Source organism: Trichechus manatus, unplaced genomic scaffold (genome assembly GCF_000243295.1).
Source record: "Trichechus manatus latirostris isolate Lorelei unplaced genomic scaffold, TriManLat1.0 scaffold00087, whole genome shotgun sequence".
Classification (NCBI taxonomy): domain Eukaryota; kingdom Metazoa; phylum Chordata; class Mammalia; order Sirenia; family Trichechidae; genus Trichechus; species Trichechus manatus.
This window is the reverse complement of record NW_004444023.1, coordinates 7,915,523-7,934,709: the sequence shown is the minus strand read 5'-3', so window position 1 is coordinate 7,934,709 and position 19,187 is coordinate 7,915,523. Positions and strand designations below refer to the sequence as shown.

The 19,187-nt window shown below is 40.8% G+C and overlaps 2 protein-coding genes and 1 long non-coding RNA gene across 3 annotated transcripts in view; all 3 read right to left on the bottom strand.

Moving 5' to 3' along the window:
* Nucleotides 1-5,991: 5,991 nt before the first annotated feature.
* Nucleotides 5,992-15,524, bottom strand: LOC101350477 (zinc finger protein 432-like). The gene is given in 5 exon segments (XM_023736386.1): nt 5,992-6,262; nt 6,264-8,137; nt 13,523-13,618; nt 13,892-14,018; nt 15,378-15,524. Coding segments are annotated over 5 exon segments (2,244 nt in total). The 5' UTR covers nt 15,393-15,524; the 3' UTR covers nt 5,992-6,130.
* A 13-nt stretch (nt 15,525-15,537) lies between these two features.
* LOC105756570 (zinc finger protein 613-like) overlaps nt 15,538-19,187 on the bottom strand; it is a 75,061-nt gene continuing 71,411 nt past the window's right edge. Inside the window, exon 5 of the mRNA XM_023736439.1 lies at nt 15,538-15,585. Coding sequence (XP_023592207.1) covers nt 15,572-15,585 — 14 coding nt within the window. The 3' untranslated portion in view covers nt 15,538-15,571. The remainder of the gene's footprint in view (nt 15,586-19,187) is intronic.
* LOC111821517 (uncharacterized) lies at nt 15,592-19,090 on the bottom strand. Its single transcript, XR_002824904.1, has 3 exons — nt 18,983-19,090; nt 18,373-18,454; nt 15,592-17,900 (listed from the first exon to the last, which is right to left on the bottom strand). It is a non-coding gene; the product is annotated as an uncharacterized LOC111821517 (long non-coding RNA).

Here is a 19,187-nt window from a genome sequence, read left to right as displayed (position 1 = left end):
TTGTGGGCTCGCGAACAGTAGGATTTCCGGCATTGTCTTTGAAGGTAATATGTCTGCGCCCTTCTCGACAAGCCATGTCTCTCTGAAAGTGGCCATATTTGAATCCCAGCCGTACAGAAGGCAAAGTGTCAGCTTTTGGGTCAGTAGCCAGGGCCCGCCGGGAAGAAGAGAAGCAACTGAAACCCTCCCGCTTCCTGGCTCTTTGACCCTTGTGAAAATGGATAGATTTTCAGAGTCTCGAGCTTCAAAAGGAAACATGGCACGGATTAAATTTCTTTCCACAGGCAGAGTAAAAAAGAATACGGTCGCACACCTTTAACACTTTGTTTAAAAAACAGACAAAAAACTACGGTCAACTGGGGGTTCAAGTATCTGTACAACAAAGACGTGCTCCTGTCCTGGTAACCTAAAAGGCAAAAGGCTGGTAAACTGCCCTGATAGCCAAGAGAGGTATGTGCCCTTTGCTTAGGGAACCTTTACAGAGGTTGCCCGTCCTTGTACCTCTTCCTGACGCTGAACTTAAAGAGTTGGATCCTGTTACTTCTGGTTGTGTTTCGTTACTATTCTAATAAAACACATAAGCATAAATGCAGGAAGTGAGCTCTGTGAAACTTTAGAGAAAATTAACCCAACAGAGTGCCTCGGGCATAGCGGGTGTTGTCAGAACAATGGAAACAATAAAATGTGGGAATATAATTGACCTCCCCCTCATAGGAACCAGCTTTATGCTGATTCTTATTCATGTAGTTGTTTCACAAATGTATCCCCAGTGTGTAAAACTGGTTATTACAGTGACGGTGCTTGAAAATATTTCTGAAGTAAATTACCCAACAACCAAGAATACAATTCTGAAAGAGGGTCTGCATGGCAAATTTCCATCTCTTTTCCTATGAGCGTACTCGCTGTAACTTATATGGCATTAAGGAAAGAAACTCTGGATAGAGGAGATAGGCCAGAAGCCCCACTCCAGGCAAAGTGAGAAGGAATGATAAAAATAATAAGAATCACATATGTCAACTCAGTAGGTCACAGAGGACCAGAAGTCTTGAAATAGTGGCAACTCCCAAGGGTGATATAAGAGTTTACCTCAAAGACAACCCAAAAGGATCTCACCTACTCCCATTTCATATATGCTCAACCATTCTTAAGAGACTAAATTTCTTTCCTGGCTTTGTATTTGACTTATTTAGGGGATCCTTCTTTTCTGTTCTGCCACCTTTTTATTATTAGAGCTAACAACACATGAAAATGTTTCTAGAGGACAGTTCCATTCTGTAAAGTGCGTTTCAGTGGCTTGGTTACTTCAACGACAAAACAAACCTTTATTAGTTTATGGGATCATTAATACATTTTCCAAGTCAATACATAATTATTTTTGTTTGCTGGGAAATATACAATCATGTAAGCCAGTGCTCTTCCTGGGATGATGGCAATGACGGCAACTTCTTTCAGTATACACTTTCCGGCCGTATAAAGAGCTAGAAAAGTCTTCCTCATTGTTTCTGCCATCCAAATTTGTAGGCAATAGTCACACAAGGCTATTGAACATGTGAAACGTGACTAGTGAAATTAAGGAACTGAATTTTTTATTCTATTTGTTTTCATTTTTTTAACTTTAAAATGTAACCATTTTGTGACTGAATGTAATTTTTTGGTGATGTCATGTTTTTTCACTAATGGAATGCATGCTCAATCATTCAGTGTTGATAATATTTTATGTCTGATGGATTTTTATAAATATTATGTGGGATACAGTATGTCCCACTGGACTCCAGAGGTAGGATAGGTGGAATAAGGCAGGGCAAGGCAGGGTAAAGATTGTTTTATCATACCTATTTTTTTTTTTAGTGAAAAATTTGAAAACATGGGGTGACACATAAAGGCACTTTGCACTTGCTGCACACAATTGTTGTTCAAGTTCATTTCTTCTTAGTGCTGCACTCTCTGCATCGCCTTTTGGTTGTCTTGACAGGTAAATGCTTTCCAACCTGTCTGAACCGGACATCATTTGGCACCCCATTAACTCCAGGCTTGTTCCTGACAAGACAGGAGAGTATTCCTCTGCTGCTGGTTTCCCAGGACACACTAAACTGTCTAATGACAGCAATCCTGAAGGACTGTTGGTCACATTTGCCCCTGTTGTTACACTTCCACGTTATAACTGTTTACAACGGCAAGGTCAATAAGGAAATACAGCAATAGATACCACGATCTGGAAGAGTGCATTCTGATTGCATACCTTTCATGCCTCTGGTCAAAGTGGTCCACTCCTCCCATAATTGCAACTGCGTTGGGGCATGTGATTGCTGAGGAAGAATCACCTTTATTTTTACTTCTGACAGTAGTGATGTCCTTTGGATTGTGGAACATGGACAAAACTGTCACAGTTTTATTGTCCTGCCACTTTACTGCCGACACATATCCCTTTGTATAAAACTTATAGATTCTCCCTGCTGTAATTTATCATTACTCCTCAGCATTCCTGGTAGTCCCTTTCAACTTGGTCGCAGTGTGCCTACAGCATGCAGTTCCCTGTCGTGCATGGTTTTCATTAATCAATAGGAGGAAAAGAAATTGTCAAAGGCAATGAGCCTATGAAAATGGTTGTATGGGTTACATAGTCCAAGTAGAACAGTGTCACTGAGCGAAAGAGATGAGTCATTGTCTACACTGCTTTTCCAGAATACATTTCAAAGTTACTTACAAAGCCAGTTCATGAGTCAGCCAAGCACCACACTTTGTACCCTAACTTGATGGGCTTCACTGGCATGTACTCCTTTATTGATGAATGGCCCTTGAATGGCACTATGCTTTCATCAATCACCATGACACTTGATGGCATATACACTTCCTTTAGGCAGCTGTTGAGACATCAATGATAGGGCGCAATTTGTGAAGCCAGTTGTAGCCAGGTTGTCCTTCAGGCACGGCTTTTGAAATGTCATTGCAGTCTATGTTCTCAGTCAGTTCCTGAATCTTGATGTAGACTTAAGTTCTGGCACAGCAGTAACACTAAAGATGGGGTCATTGGACCAATACAGTTTCATCTGCAGCAAGATACATATATAAAAAAAAAAAAAAATCAAACCCACTGCTGTCAATTCCGACTCACAGCAACTCTAAGAGTAGAACTGCCCCATAGGGTTTCCAAGGAGCGGCTGGTGAGTTTGAACTTCTGACCTTTTGGTTAGCAGCCAAGTTCTTAACTACTGTGCCACCAGGGCTCCAAGATACATATACCCATCATTATATGCACAGCAATGAATGTCTTTGTCTCTTCTACAGTTGTCGAATGCCAGTTTTTACTTGTCACTCTAATCTCTTGTCCTCTACATCATCTTCTGCACTCCTAGGTCACATACAGATTCGTTTGGTCCTTTATAATTTCCTTCTGTAAATAGCTCTTCTGTAAAGATAGACAAAAAATAATCTGTTTCTTCATGGGTCATGCTCAGGTAAACTTTGGGATCTTGCTCAAGCGAGCTTGTTATCTGTTCAAAATAGAAGACATCCTCACACCATTCCCCTTAGTTTTCTTCTGGTTGACCCCTTTGTTCTGCATCATTGACTGATTCATCATCCTTTGATACCATTTCACTGTTGTTGATATCTTCACAAGCTTCAGATTCCCCAGGACAGGTAGCCTCCTCTGAGGCACCTTGGTCACATTTCTTCTCAGAATCTTTCCCACTGTCCTCTGAGACACTTTTGTCACACTCATCCTCAGAATTATCATCACTTGGTAAAGAACAAAAAAGCTCTAGTTTCTTCAGCCATTAGGCTATGCCTGTATTTAGCCCTGGTGGCGCGGTGGTTAAGAGCTATGGTTGCTAACAAAAAGGTTGGCAGTTCAAATCCCCCAGCTGCTCCTTGGAAACCCTATGGAGGCAGTTCTACTCTGTCCTATAGGGTCGCTATGAGTCGGAATCAACTCAACAGCAATGAGTTAACAGGTATTTAGCCATTTCTGAAAAAAGATGACTGTGTCGGGAAAAAATCATTCCAGGGCCAGCAAAAAAAACCCACACTTTCCCAGGTGAAAAATGAAAGCAGCACTTCCTGGCACCAATGAGCAGAAAGTACATCATGAACGTGCACTCACACTGCTTTGAGCCATGAAATGTCTTACCCACTTCACTATCAACAAATACCAGAAATCTCACTTTCCCAACATACACAAAATAGCAAATAAACTTTCAAGCCTTATCTTGCTGTTTGGAAATCAAAAGGTGAAAAAATGCTAACGGCACTTCAACACCATTAAGCAGGAAGTATACCACGAACGAGCACTTACAACGTTTTGACCCTGAAAATAACTCCTTTACTTAAAACATTTCCGAATGCCGGTGACTATACCTTCCCAACACCACAAAAGAAATAGTAAATATACTTACAAGATTTATCTCACTGTACAGAAGCCCAAAGATACAAAAGCACTCCTTCAGGATGCATCCACTCTCATGAATGCCTCCCAACACTCAAATGCAGGGCTGACCTACTTCCTTGTTTTTTACGAAGTTATGTAAGTCTCTGCCCTGACGACAGCGCATACCAAAGTGGTTCTAAAGCCTACCAATAAACCCTTAGAGGCAGAAAAAGTACTTGGTTCCTAAAGGTACCCGTGAGCACGAAAGGGTAGTCACAAAAAACTATCAAGGCATTTATAATCTACTTGGGGAGACATGAGCATTTTTAAAAAAAAATAACTTATTTGAATCCTAACATGTTTAACATCAAAAGGAGTCCTTACCACAGAATTCCGTGGGTAGCGAAAATGATTAACATACTTGGCTGCTAACCTGAAAGGTTGGAGGTTTGAGTCCACCGAGACACCTTTGAAGGCCTGAAAATCGACTTCTGAAAAATCAGCCATGAACAAAGCTATGCAGCACAATTCTACACTCACACACATGGACTCACCCTGAGTCAGAATCAACTCGATGGCAACTGTTTTTTTTTTAAAGAAATATTCATAAGACTTTTTTAGGACATAATAACTAAGCCACTTGTACCAATTATTCCATGTCAATTTTACTCAGTGGATATTCCATCCACTGACTAAAGTAGAGTGTACAGATTCCACTTAAATATAATTCAACTCAATGCTCTCTCCAAGACGGCATGGACTTTTTTTCATTAACCACTGTATCCTCAACACCTTGAAGATGACCATGGACAAAGAAAGTATGTGTTACATTAATGAATAGACTCCATATAAGGCTACTGATTCAAAAATCACTGTGTATAGTATAAAGTTCTAAAAGTTTATGGTAGACATTCTGGTTTTCAATGAATCCTTGACGCTAAGCTAGGGAAACTGAACTGATATATATGTGCCACAATTCCCGGCAATTCAGTGTTGCCCCTTTCCCACCAACCACCTCCTGTGTGGTTTTTCAACTATAACATACCAGCTACTAATGATCTTTTGTTTTAAAAATTCAGTACTTATTTCCTCCACTAAGATGAACTCAAACTTTCATCCATTTAACTTGCACAACAGAGCACTCAATGTGTACATGTTTGGATTAACATTAGATTATGTCTCAATATCGATGAACATATTTATGAAAAATAAGTATCAGTTTCTGCATTCATATAATTTCCCTAAGGATATGTTTCATAGCCAATTAGGTAAAAATTTTTGCTCAACCCAATTCCCCAGTAAATGTATATGGGGTTATTCTACACATTTTTTGTGACATAAAATGAGATGTAATTGATCACTGAAGGCACTTCCATATTCATTGCATTCATAAGATTTCTCTGCAGTACAAATTCTGTTCTCTCCTGACGTTTCAGATCTGGCAACAGGCTGACCTACGTGGAATACGTTCCTATTTGATGGAAGCCCACTCATGTTTACTGATGTCTGAGCAGCCACAGAAGGCATTTGCATAGTCATTGTATTAACAGGGTTTTTATTCTGCATGAGATCATTTGGTATGTGATGAGCTGTGACTTACTGTGGAAGGGTCTTTCACTATGCCTGAGTCTACACATTTCTTTCTTGTATGTATTCTGCTATGTGTAACAAGACTATACATGTACGGAAACATTTTTCCACACTCATTGCAGCCATACATTCTCTCTCCTGTATAAGATCTTTGATGTACAGTGAGCGTTTGCTTCATGGAGAAGGCTTGCCCACATTCACTGCATTGAAAGGGTTTTTCTTCTGTGTGAATTTTTTGATGTTCAATGAAACTTGACTCCTGGGAATAAGATTGCCCACAGATACTGCATATAAAGTGAGTCTTTCCTATGTGAAATCTCTGATGTGTTATGAGGTGTGACTTTTTTCTGAAGCCTTTACCACATTCACCACATATGTAGGGTTTCTCTCCAGTATGAGTTCGCTGATGAGTAATGAGGCTTCCCTTCTGGTTGAAGCCTTTTCCACATTCAATGCATATATAGGGTTTCTCTCCACTATGAATTCGCTGATGAATAATGAGATTCCCCTTCTGGATGAAGCCTTTTCCACATTCTCTACATACATAGGGTTTCTCTCCAGTATGAATTCGCTGATGAATAGTGAGATTTCCCTTCCGGGTGAAGGCTTTTCCACATTCACTGCATACGCAGAGTTTCTCCCCAGTATGAATTCGCTGATGAATAATGTAATCTCTCTTCTGTATGAAACCTTTCCCACATTCAGTGCATATGTATGGTTTCTCTCCACTATGACTTTGCTGATGAACAATGAGATTTCGCTTCTGGATGAAGCCCTTTCCACATTCCGTGCATATGTAAGGTTTCTCTCCACTATGAATTCGCTGATGAATAATGAGATGCCCCTTCCGGACAAAGCCTTTTCCACATTCACCACATACATAGGGTTTCTCTCCAGTATGAGTTCGCTGATGAATAATGAAATCTCTTTTCTGTATGAAGCGTTTTCCACATTCAGTGCATACATAGGGTTTTTCTCCACTATGAATTCGCTGATGAATAATGAGATACTGTTTCCGGATGAAGTCTTTTCCACATTCACCACATGTGTAGGGTTTCTCTCCAGTATGAGTTCGCTGATGAATAATGAAATCTCTTTTCTGTATGAAGCCTTTTCCACATTCAGTGCACATGTAGGGTTTCTCTCCACTATGAATTCGCTGATGAATAATGAGATTTCCCTTCTGGCTGAAGCCTTTTCCACATTCACTGCACGTATAGGGTTTCTCTCCAGTGTGAGTTCGCTGATGAATAGTGAAATCTCCCTTCTTTATGAAGCCTTTTCCACACTGACTACATACATAGGGTTTCTCTCCAGTATGAATTCGCTGATGAATAATGAGATTTCCCTTCCGCATGAAGCCTTTTCCACACTGACTACATATGCAGAGTTTCTCTCCAGTATGAATTCGCTGATGAATAATGAGGTTTCCCTTATGGATGAAGCCTTTTCCACATTCACTGCATATGTAGGGCTTCTCTCCAGCATGAGTTCGCTGATGAATAATGAGATTTCTCTTCCGGGTGTAGCCTTTTCCACACTCACTGCATTTATACCATTTCTCACCTGTATGAGTTTTCTGATGTCTATTGAGCTGTGATTTCTTGAGAAAGGCTTTGCCACATTCCGTGCACTCAAAAGGTTTTTCTCCTCTATGTTTTCTCTGATGTTCAGTAAGCTTAAACTTTCTGAAGAAGGCTTCCCCACATAGGTAACATCTATGGGGTCTCTCTCCTGTATGAATGATCTGATGACTAATGAGCCAAGACTTCCTGATGAAGGCTTTCCCACATTCACTACATACATGCAGTTTCTCCGTTTTGTGAGTGTTCTGATGCTTAATGACTTGAGACTTAGTGCTATTGGATTTTTGACTCTCAGGAAATTTTATTTCAGTATGAAATTGCTCATGGTTAGCATGAAGAAAGGTTTTTTCATCTCTATTAAACTCAGTAGAGTTCTTTACTTTATAGCTTCTACTCTGGTTGATTAAAGTTAAATTTGATTTCACAGATTTTTCATGTAAGTCAAACATATTATGATTTTGCCTTAAAGGAAAATGACTTCTGTGCTGATGAAAAATATTTTCCCATGTATTATGTTTGTGGCGTTGTTCCGATCTATTCACCCTGCTTTCATTTTGCAGGTGCTCAGGCAGATGATCGTCAACTTTCCAGATTTCTACAAAAGAAGAAAATAATGAATCCTTCCACGATCTCAATTAGTAATAAAGGTGATTTAAAAATGCCTTGATATGAGGTGGCTCTTTAGTGACAACCTTACGATAGTCACTGAAAATAGAAGTCAAAGCTTAATGTTCCTTAAAGACTGGTAAAAAGACAATAATATAAATAACCCAAACAGTAATAGCAGATAGTGTAGAGACAAGTTTAGATAATACATTACGAAGAAATACAGATTTGGCTGCTTCCTAAATAGTGCCTTGCAAAATATTCAGATACTGTAAAATACAAGCAAGTCACTGTAAACAGCAGACCACAAAGGCTAGAGGGCCACCTGATCCAAACTGGTGAAGGACAGACTCATTTATTCCACAAAACCATACTGAATGACAACTATACACCCGAAATATTTGGGTTTGTGAGGAATGCAGAATGTTACATTTGTGACAATTTTTACATATGCATAGTAAAAGGTGTTAGGGATACACAAACATATTCCTTATGTTTACAAAGCAGACACTGAAGTGTGAAAATCACTAAAATAAGCAAGGAAAGACATAAAGGAAGTAGCTGTACAATGAAGTCCTGATGTGTGCCACAACATGGATGAACCTAGAAAACACTATGCTAAGCGAATGTGGATCATAACAAATTACGGATAACATGACGAAGAATGCAAATTCCAGAACACTTAATTGTGCTCGTGAGGAACCTATACACAGATCAAGAGGCAGTCATTTGAACAGAACAAGCGGATACTGCATGGTTTAAAGTCAGGAAAGGCGTGCGTCAGGGTTGTATCCTTTCACCATACCTGTGCAATCTGTATGCTGAGCAAACAATCAGAGAAGCTGGACTATATGAAGTAGAAAGGGGCATCAGGATTGCAGGAAGACTCATTAACAACTGCAATATGCAGATGACACAACCTTGCTTGCTGAAAGTGAAAAGGACTTGAAGCACTTACTGATGATGATCAAAGACCACAACCTTCAGTATGGATTACATGTCAACATAAAGAAAACAAAAGTCTTCACAACTGGACCAATAAGCAACATCATGGTAAATGGAGAAAAGTCTGAAGCTGTCAAGTATTTCATTTTACTTGGATCCCAATCAACACCCACGGAAGCAGCAGTCAAGAAATCAAATGACGCATTGCATTGGGCAAGTCTGACGCAAAAGACCTCTTCAAAGTGCTGAAAAGCAAAGATGTCACCATGAAGACTAACGTGCGCCTGACCCAAGCCATGGTGTTTTCAATTGCCTCATATGCATGTGAAAGCTGGATGATGAATAAGGAAGACAGAAGAAAAACTGATGCCTTTGAATTGTGGTGCTAGAGAAGAATACCGAATATACCACGGACTGCCAAAAGAATGAACAAATCAGTCTTGGAAGAAGTATGACCAGAATGCTCCTTAAAAGCAAGGATGGGGAGACTATGTCTCACACACTTTGGACATGTTATCAGGAGGGATCAGTCCCTGGAGAAGGACATCATGCTTGGTAAAGAAGAGGGTCAACGAAAAAGAGGAAAACCCTCAATGAGATGGATTAACACAGTGGCTGCGACAATGGGCTTAAGCATAACAATGATCGTGAGGATGGTGCAGGACTGGGTAATGTTTTGTTCTGTTGTACACAGGGTCACTATGAGTTGGAACCAACTCGACGGCGCCTAACAACAACAAGCAAAATAAGGCAGTCACTAAAGGACAAATACTATATCATCTCACATGTACAAAATAATCAAGGATATAAAAACAAAAAATAATTAAGTCTTTACCAATGTATGTTCCTGGCAGTGGGATAATTTGAAAAAAGATACTGAGAACAGTTGCACAACTTGAAGAATGTAATCAATGTCACTAAATTATACATGTAAAAATTGTTGACTTGCTGTATGTTTCGTTGTATGTATTTCCACCACAATAAGAAAGAAAAGTAGGTAGAAATTGTGAAAAGTGGTATGAAAGCGAGTGTGGGAAGAGAAGGAGGAAATGAGGATACATTTTGGAGGAATAGGAGGCTTACTGATGGATTTGTTGCTGCTGGGGTTGGGACATTGTGGTTGGTTAAGGAAAGTGAGGAATCAAGCGTTGCTGTTAAGTATCTGGACTGAGCCATAGAGTAGTACTGTCTTGTAATAAGGTGAGGAATATCACTGAAGAATAGAATGTTCAAGCAAACATTCTTAAGCATATCAACTTTAAGACGGTCATGACATATCCAAGTACAGAAACGAACAACTCAGAAGAATGTGTAAATCTTGAGAAAAATCTAGACTAGGGGTAGTAAACAGACAAACTTCAGTATATAAATATGATTTAAGCACAGAGAACACAAAAAGATCATGTTCAGGTATAATATACATTTTAAAAAGATGAACACCAAGGTTTTAACCATTCTCATATTTAAAGCTTTGGAACTGAAGAAGTTCCCCAAAGAAGTGAAGTGAATACAGTGATAACATTTACAATGAACTAGGAAAATGATCAGAATTAGTAAACATACAATGGTAGTAAATTGAAATATATAAGAATTATGACCCGGATAATATGGGAACTGAGAATGTAGGGTATTAAAAAATGTTTTCTCCAGATAAGAAATTATCAGGAGTAGCACAGACCTTTAAAGCAGAGAGCCCTGCAGGAAGGGAACATTCAAGGTAACTACTGGGATGGCTCGGATTTTAGATGTACTGTGGTACAATGGATCCTTTTTATGTGGCCTTTCTCGCCATGGTCTTGTAATTCCCACTCAAGTGACTGGGTGGGACTGTGCAAATAGGCTAACTGTAGACCGCCAAAGGGATTGGTCAGTTTTGCCATCCTGCTGGGCTTGAAATGAGCCACCCCAGAGGCAGGAAAGAGAGGATCCTACCACCACCAAGAACAGCCAAGAGTGGAGAGCACATCCTTAAGACCCGGGATCCCTGCACTGAGAAGCTCCAGGACCCAGGAGACATAGAGAGAGCTATAACCCAGAAGATGGCGAGAAGCGGTGGCAGAGAAGCAGTAGAAGAGAAGCAGTGGCAGGAAAGACCACGCAGTGGGCTTCCCAGCCCATGCAGGAAGAAAGTTGAGTGTCTTTGGGCAGAGGCAGAGGGCCAGGGAGAGGCGTGTCTGCAAGCACGGCTGGGAAGAGGCTGTCCTGACGGAAGAACTGTATCCTGAGTGTTCCTGAGCCTAAAATGTAACCTACTACTTTTCCCTAATCAGGCCCATAATCGTGAGTACTGTCAGTGAGTTCTGTGTGACCACTGCAATGAATTATTGAACCCATCCTAGAAGTAGAAAGTGCTGTGGGAGGGACAGTTGGTGTCAGAATTGGTAAAGATGGCAGAGAGAGGAGGCATGTCTGATCTCGGCATCATAGGAATCAGCCTTGGATTGTTCTCTTGATTCTTTCCCCCTCGTGAAGTTACACTGACCCCATGCCATTTTTACATGTACTGACAGTGGTTTTCTTGGCAGAGAGATGATCCTAGCTCCTTGCAGATATTGGGAACTCATAGGGGAATTATCACCAAGATGAGTAAAATATATAGAAAAAAGTCTATGTTGGACAATATCAAGGGAGATGGCAATTTGACAGTCTCCTCTAGGAAACAGAAGGAGCTTCACTCAGTCGACTGAAGGAAACTTTAAGGGGTTAGGAGAACAAAGAAACAAATGGAAATTACAAACTTTGGAGAACCTCAGAATAGAGGAAAAGTAAAGCTTAGGAAGCAGACAAAGGCACAGTGAGAGGCAGTTTACTGTGGGACACAATACCCAAGGTGGGGATGGAAGTCAGGAAAGGAAATCAGTATTACCCAATTGGGGATGAAGGTGCCATACTCACAGGACAGTTATGAATTCAAAGTTCTCTCTTCGCAGAGAGGCATAGAAGGTACAATTTCATAGCAAGGAAGGTGAGAGGTGTGGTGAAGTGAGTTCCATCATGTGGCTTTTGCCTTGTTTCTCTGGAAAAACAGCTTGAGAGATTTTTCTCCCAAGCCTTGAGGAGTTATCTTTGCCCTAGTTTTCTACCCCAGAGAGTTTGTTACTTTTGTCCAGGTTGATTAACATTTCCTAGGTAGGCAGTAAACAACTTAATGGTTTGACACTTTTTGTCTGGTCCTGGGCTACAGCCTCACCTGTGATTGGTCAATTTATGCACCTTGCAGGGATTGGTCAATATATTATCATCTATGGAAATGAAGTGATTAAAGGCTATGCAAATGAAGTGGATATGGTACAGAGAGGATTGGCCAATTCCTGGCTTTGTGGGGAGGGCCATGCCTTAAGACTGACAAGGAGTTTACTGATATAGGCAGCCAACCCCACGGAGGTTTCAGAAAGAAGAAAGATAAAAGGCAAGAGAGGCGACAAGAGAGAAGCAAAGAGAGGAGACAAGGAATCTCATAAAAGAGCGTTTAACACAGGTCAAGAGCTGTAATGCTGAAGACTGTCAGAGGCCTGTAACAGGTATTGAGGCAGAGCCAGTGATGATGGTGTTGCAGAGTCTGTGGTGATGGCAGAAACCTGTTGCTAGGAATGCAGCTCAGAGTGCTAAACTAAGCCACTATACTGACTTGGGTCGGGTAGCAGTGGAGAGCCTGATGGCAGGAAGGCCGAAGGCAGAGAGGCCTGCAAGGGAGACAGGGGACATGCACGGCCAAGAGAAGACCTGAGAGGTCTGAAAGGACATGCATAACAAAGAGAAGGGCATGCTTGCTTGCACGGCCAAGAGGACATGTCCTACACTGAAGAAAAGAGATGTGCTCTCCACTTCAAGGAAGCCTTCCAGACTTTGCCTGCATGTTTCCCGGTCCTGATTGCAAGTTGTAGCCTGCTAACCCTGATCCCAAGTTGTACCTTGTGACTTCCTTAATAAACCACTTAACTGGAAGTATGGTATGTGAGTTCTGTGTAGCCATTGCAACGCACTATTAAACCCAACAAAAAAGTAGAGAGTGCCGCGGGGGGCATGACTGGTGTTAGACGGAAGTTGCAGAGTGGAGGTATGTCAACCTTCACCTCATAAGAATCAGCTTTGTGCTGATGGTGATTCTCTCTCCTCATCCTGAAGTAAGAGGACTTTAGGCGCTACTAGAACATTACAAGAGGATATGAAGATGGCAAAGATTTAAAAGTCCTAGGAATAAAACTACCAAAAATATCAAGATATTGATCAAATAAAAAGGGATCCTTTCTCAGAAGAGACAGAGAGGTATATATTTCTCTAAACTCCTACAAAGAAAATGAGGTCTCACATGGGAAGATGGATACACGGAAGCCTGTTAATGTATCCTTAGACACGACTCACAGCTGTGTGACTCTGACTAGAATGTGACCTCCACAGTCCACTCCCTTGGTGGTTTTTGCTCACTCACCTAAAAAGTTTCGACTATCGATTTCATCTAATATACTCCATGGCAGTTCTCCTCTTCTCAACCTGGAGAGTGCATCTGGTTTGGTAACTTGATACCCTGCTCATGGGAAATGACAGAAGATTTAGACATACTAAATTGGCCTTGGCTTTGTGATGACTGGAGAATGATACATATGGGACAAAACAATTTTCAAACATATGAAGTAAAGATTTTTCTCTCAGGAGTAGGGAAAAGATACCCACTTATCCAGGGCCAGAGAATACAGTGAGAATCCACCACTTCAGAGGCCCACAGACACTCCAGAGGTTTCAGCAGCTGAGAAAGGAAAAGCCAATGACAGGCTGAGTGACACAGGGGAGCTGTCCTCACCCACGGACACTAGGTTTCTGAAGTTCTCCAACATCACATCTCGGTACAGATTCTTCTGAGCAGGGTCTAGAAGCTGCCACTCTTCCCAGGTGAACTTCACAGCCACATCCTCAAATGCCAGTGATTCCTGTATTAACAGGGTCCTATTTAATGAGGTGATTTCCTTTCAATGATATGGATGAAGGTTCAGGACAGCAGTTCCGCTCATTTCCTCTATGTAGGCTGCTACATCGATATGCCTATTTTTTTTTTTAAAACCTAACAAAATATTCTATATTTGTGCATTCAGTCAACCATCCATTCATCAAAGCAGATGTTTCTATAAAGTGTACTGGTGAAATCCAGTAAGCTGGAAATATCACATTCACACAAACACACACACAGAGTGGATATATATCTGTACATATGTGTATATACATGTGTATATGTATATACATGTGTACCTACGTGTGTGCATTTGACCACCTATTTGCTAAGAGATAAATAAATGCTAGTGACGTCGGGAGAATAAAATATATTCCTACATTCAACATGAGTCTTCACAGCCAATATCAGAATCTACAGTGAAAAGATGCCAATGTCAGAATTACAAGAAAGTACACGTTAAGTAAGTGTGTATACGTGCAAGAATGAAAGAAACTATCCAAAATGTCTAAAGGACAAGACACAAGATGATTAGGCAGATTTGGGAAAAATAAATAATATGCACACACAAAAAGATATACAAAAACATGTATGTATATTAACAGACAACAGCATATGTAATACACTAAAACAGATGACCTGTCAACAGTAACATACAGCAGAAGAAATTATACAAAATATAGCAAAGAGAAAGAAAGAACATATAGGAGGTTAGTAAAAATGAATAGAATGAGAACGTCTAACATATGACTATCCATAACTTCAGAAAGAGAAAATGGTGCAAGGGAGAAGCAATAACGAAAGATCTCACTCTGCACTCAAAAATAATTGTTTACTGAATGAAAGACATGTGGCAGGCAGATTCCACAACAGCCCCATGATCATATTCACACCTTTGTACAGTCCCCTCTCCTTTAGAACGGGCCGGCCTACTGACTTCCTCCTGTCTAACAGATTGTGGCAAAGGTGATGGAATGTCATTCTGTGATACGTATTAGATGTTACTTCCGTCTTGCTGGTTTTAATGAAGCAAGCTGCCATGTTGAGGAAGCCCACATGGCAAGTAAGTGAGGGCTGCCTCTGGCCAACACACACTAAGGAAATAAGGCCCTCATGGAACTGAATCCTGCCCACAACCAAGGAAGTACGTTAGTGTCAATCCTATGAAATATACATATTCCTGATCCTATGTTGTCAGATGTTTAAATCAGAGTCTAAATTTATTTCTCTCCAGTTCCTACATTTCCAAGTGTATACTTTTGAGATAAACGGCACTGATATTTTACAGGCCTCTATAAATCCAGCAGGGGACAAAGGAAAGCATAAAACCAACCAAAGTCACCTGGGCCTCGATCATTTTCTTTTGTGCTTGGGACAATGCCAGCAACTGGGATTCTCTGTCTTTGTGCTTTCTGGATCAGCTCTAAATGTCTATTCAGGAATCTCAGTCTCATGTGAAGGTTGTCCCCAGGAATGACAATACACAAATCCTGCAACTTCTTCCTCCTTTCAAGTGATCCACTTGTTGCTGAGGAGTCAGGACCTGTAGGCTGAAGAGAAAATTCAATGTGAGTGATACAGTACCTCTGGGCCCAGATGCAGTCAGTGCTCCTGGCACTCATCTTAACACAAGGTGCCCAATACTGCTGACTGTCCCTTTATTTCTTGCCCCAAAACATTTTACATCCATGGGCAATTAAACTTAAAGAGTCAGAATTTGCAGAGATATGGGCCAAAGAAGGCTTTTCAAAAAAATAGCACTTGGACAATCAAATATCATGTAAAAAAAAAAAAAAAAAGCTTTATCCCTACCTCACAAAATACAAAACTATCAATTCGGGGTCAACTGTAACTCTCCATGAGAATGGCAAATCAATAAAGCTTTAAGAAGATAACTTTACATTAGGCCATGGAAACATTATACACATACCACATAAATCACTATAAAGTGAAGACTATTCTGCTGGAGGAACTGTAAAGTGAAATAACCACTCCAGAAAACACTTAGGCACCATCTATTAGGTTGAAGTTATATATACATTTTGGAACAACAATTTGAATCTGAGGTGTAAAACCAAAAACCCAGCGCCGTCGATTCAATTTCGACTCATAGCAATCCTACAGGACAGAAGAGAACTGCCCCACGGTTTCCAAAGCTGTAATCTTTATGGAAGCTGACTGCCACATCTTTCTCCCGCAGAGCCACTGGTGGGTTCGAACCACCAATCTATTGGCTAGCAGTTGAGCGCTAGTCTGAGGGATACATCTGGGTACATATCCCCCTATAATGAGTGTACATTTGAACCACAAGACATGCACCACTATTTTCAAAGAAGCATTATGTGTACTAGTCCAAACTTCAAACAACCCAAGTGTACATTAATAATAGAAAAAAATGCTCCATATTCATACAATGGAATGCTACAGAGCAACTCAAACTTTTGGCCAGCATGCAAGCTAAGAATGTCTTGTACATTATATAGCCAAAACCAAATCTGTTGCCGTTGAGTCGATTTCGACATTTATATAAAGGGTTGTCAAAAAACAAAACAAAGCAGCAAGGAATTCTATGTGAGAGAATTTATACAGCCTGAAAAGCCTAAAATTTTTACTATGTAACCATTCATAGAGTAAGTTTGCCAACTCGGTTACAGAGCAAAGTAAATACAGCTGTGTGTAACAACGTGCCTGACTCTCAGAAATAAAATACCGAGCAAACCAATCCTGATTTAAAAAAATTGATTATATACAACTCCATTTATACTCAGTTGAAAATAGGCAAAACTAAATAAATTAAAATGACTAGAGAAACTAGATTAATAGAAAGGGAATAACCAAAACGGGAATAATGAGATGTTCACACATTGTGAAGAATGTAACCAGTGCCACTGAACAACTTGTGTAGAAACTGTTGAATGAGAACCGAAACTGTTGTGTAAACCTTCACTGAAAACACGATAAATTAACATTTTTAAAAAGTTATAATGATTAGGAACAATTAAATACCTGGGAAAACTATAAAGGAAAGCCTGGAAGTGCTTGCTATAGACCGCAGGATGGTAATGACCTTGGAGTGTGAGGTTTGGATCTGATTGAGCAAAGGCACCACCTGGGTGCTGGCGATATTCTATTTCTTCCCCTGGGCAGTGGTTAGTTACATGTATATATGCTAGTTATACTAGTTAATTGTACATTTTTTTAAAAGATAAATGTAGAAAAATTAAAGGAATGGAGGAGCTCAAAAATACCAAAAGCAAAACGAAAAACCCAGAAACACCAAAAGCTTGTTCTTTGATAAGACCAATAAAATATACACATTCAGAGTGAGATGGATCAAAAGATGAAATGGCGCAAATAATGAGTATAAGGAATTAATGGGAGAAATGACCCAGATAAAATCAACAAATACTACTACAAATTTCATTATGTCATTAAATTTAAAGTCCTGCATGAATTCATGATTTTATGATCCCACCTCCTGGGAAGATAATATAGAAGTGAATTTTATGAATAGGCAACAAAACAAAGATGTACCAAAAACTACCAACCTATTTATCCATTTTATATTGAAGAACTGAGCCAGTGCATCATAAGGGTAATATATAAACATTACAAGGATGGACAAAAAATTAAGGTTATTTTCAGACAATATGATCATCTACCTGGAAAAAGAGATTGAAGGAATTACCTATTTAAGAGAAAATGCTCTCCTAGGAACCAATGAGCAGATATTTCACATACCTGTTGTTTTTGTTATTGGTAGTTGCTATTGAGTTGATTCCAACTCATGACGACCCCATGTGTGCAGAACAGAACTGCTCCATAGAGTTTTCAAGGCTGTGACCTTTCAGAACGGACCGCACGCCTGAAACATAAGGCTCCTCTGAGTGGGTTCGAACCTCAGACCTTTCGGCTAGTAGTCGAATGCTTTTACGAACATAACCAAAACCAAACCCGCTGCCGGAGTCGATTCCGACTCATAGCAACCCTATAGGACAGAGCAGAACTGCCCCACGGAGTTTCTAAGGAGCGCCTGGTGGATTCGCACTGCCGACGTTTTGGTTAGCACCTGTAGCTCTTAACCACTACGCCACTAGTGTTTCCATTTTACGTACATACTTGGGTAGAACTGCTCCACATACCTGAGCTTATCTCCATGCCATTCCTAACACTACCAATGGGAACTGGAACTGGACTCACAAGGACTTACTAATAAACTAGAACATGGCACACCTTGCCAGAAGATAAATAATTAAAACAGCGATTCTGTTAGTAGCAGAAAGCGTGCACGCATGTAAAGCTTTGCGGGCCAAAAGTTCTCCCACACAACGACTCACCTCTACTTCTGCAGCTCGAAAGCAGCCCTAGACCGATGGGCGGCCTGGTGGATTAGTCCCTCCGTCAGTAGTTGGCCAACTACTGGATGAGCGGAGAAAATATATATTATGAAAATATTTGATTAAACCAAGGTTTTCCAATTACTGTTCGGGAAATAAACCGCCTTTTGTTCCAGCAGCCGAGGTTCCAGGGGTCCCGGGCTTCTAAAGTTTCGTCCTCACGAGCCTCTGTACCACAGACACAAGACCACCCTCACGCCCTTATTAAGGCGAAGACTAGACCGGACATCCCTACGATGTCCATCCCCAGCTCCAACTTCACTGAGCCCCACATTAAATCCCGAACCCGAACCAGACACCGCATTCATCCTAAATACCACGTCCACCCCTTACAAGCAGAGTGATCCGCAAGCCCCCCTATTCTGACAGGACAGCCTGAATCGTTGTCCTAAAGCGCTCACCCCATGTCTGATCCCAAAGGAACCGGACTCCCACCTGCTTCCCCCAAACACCTCTACCCCAGCGCTCGCCTGAGGAACTCCTTGTGCCCTCACGACACCACATCCACACACCGCCGTCGCCCAGTTCCAAGGTTAAAACACACACGGACCTGTTTTCTCCACACCACTACGCGTTCCAAAAAGTTGCCTTTACTTCCGTGAAGTCCTTCTACTTTTCGACCCCCCGCGCAGAATCTTTGTCCGTCTACGGAGGCCGGCAAGGGTTTGGGACTTTAAAGGAGCACAGGTAGGGTCCTTTGCAGATGCTCTTAGGCGATAATATGTCTGCGCCCATTTGGACATAGCTCTCTTTCT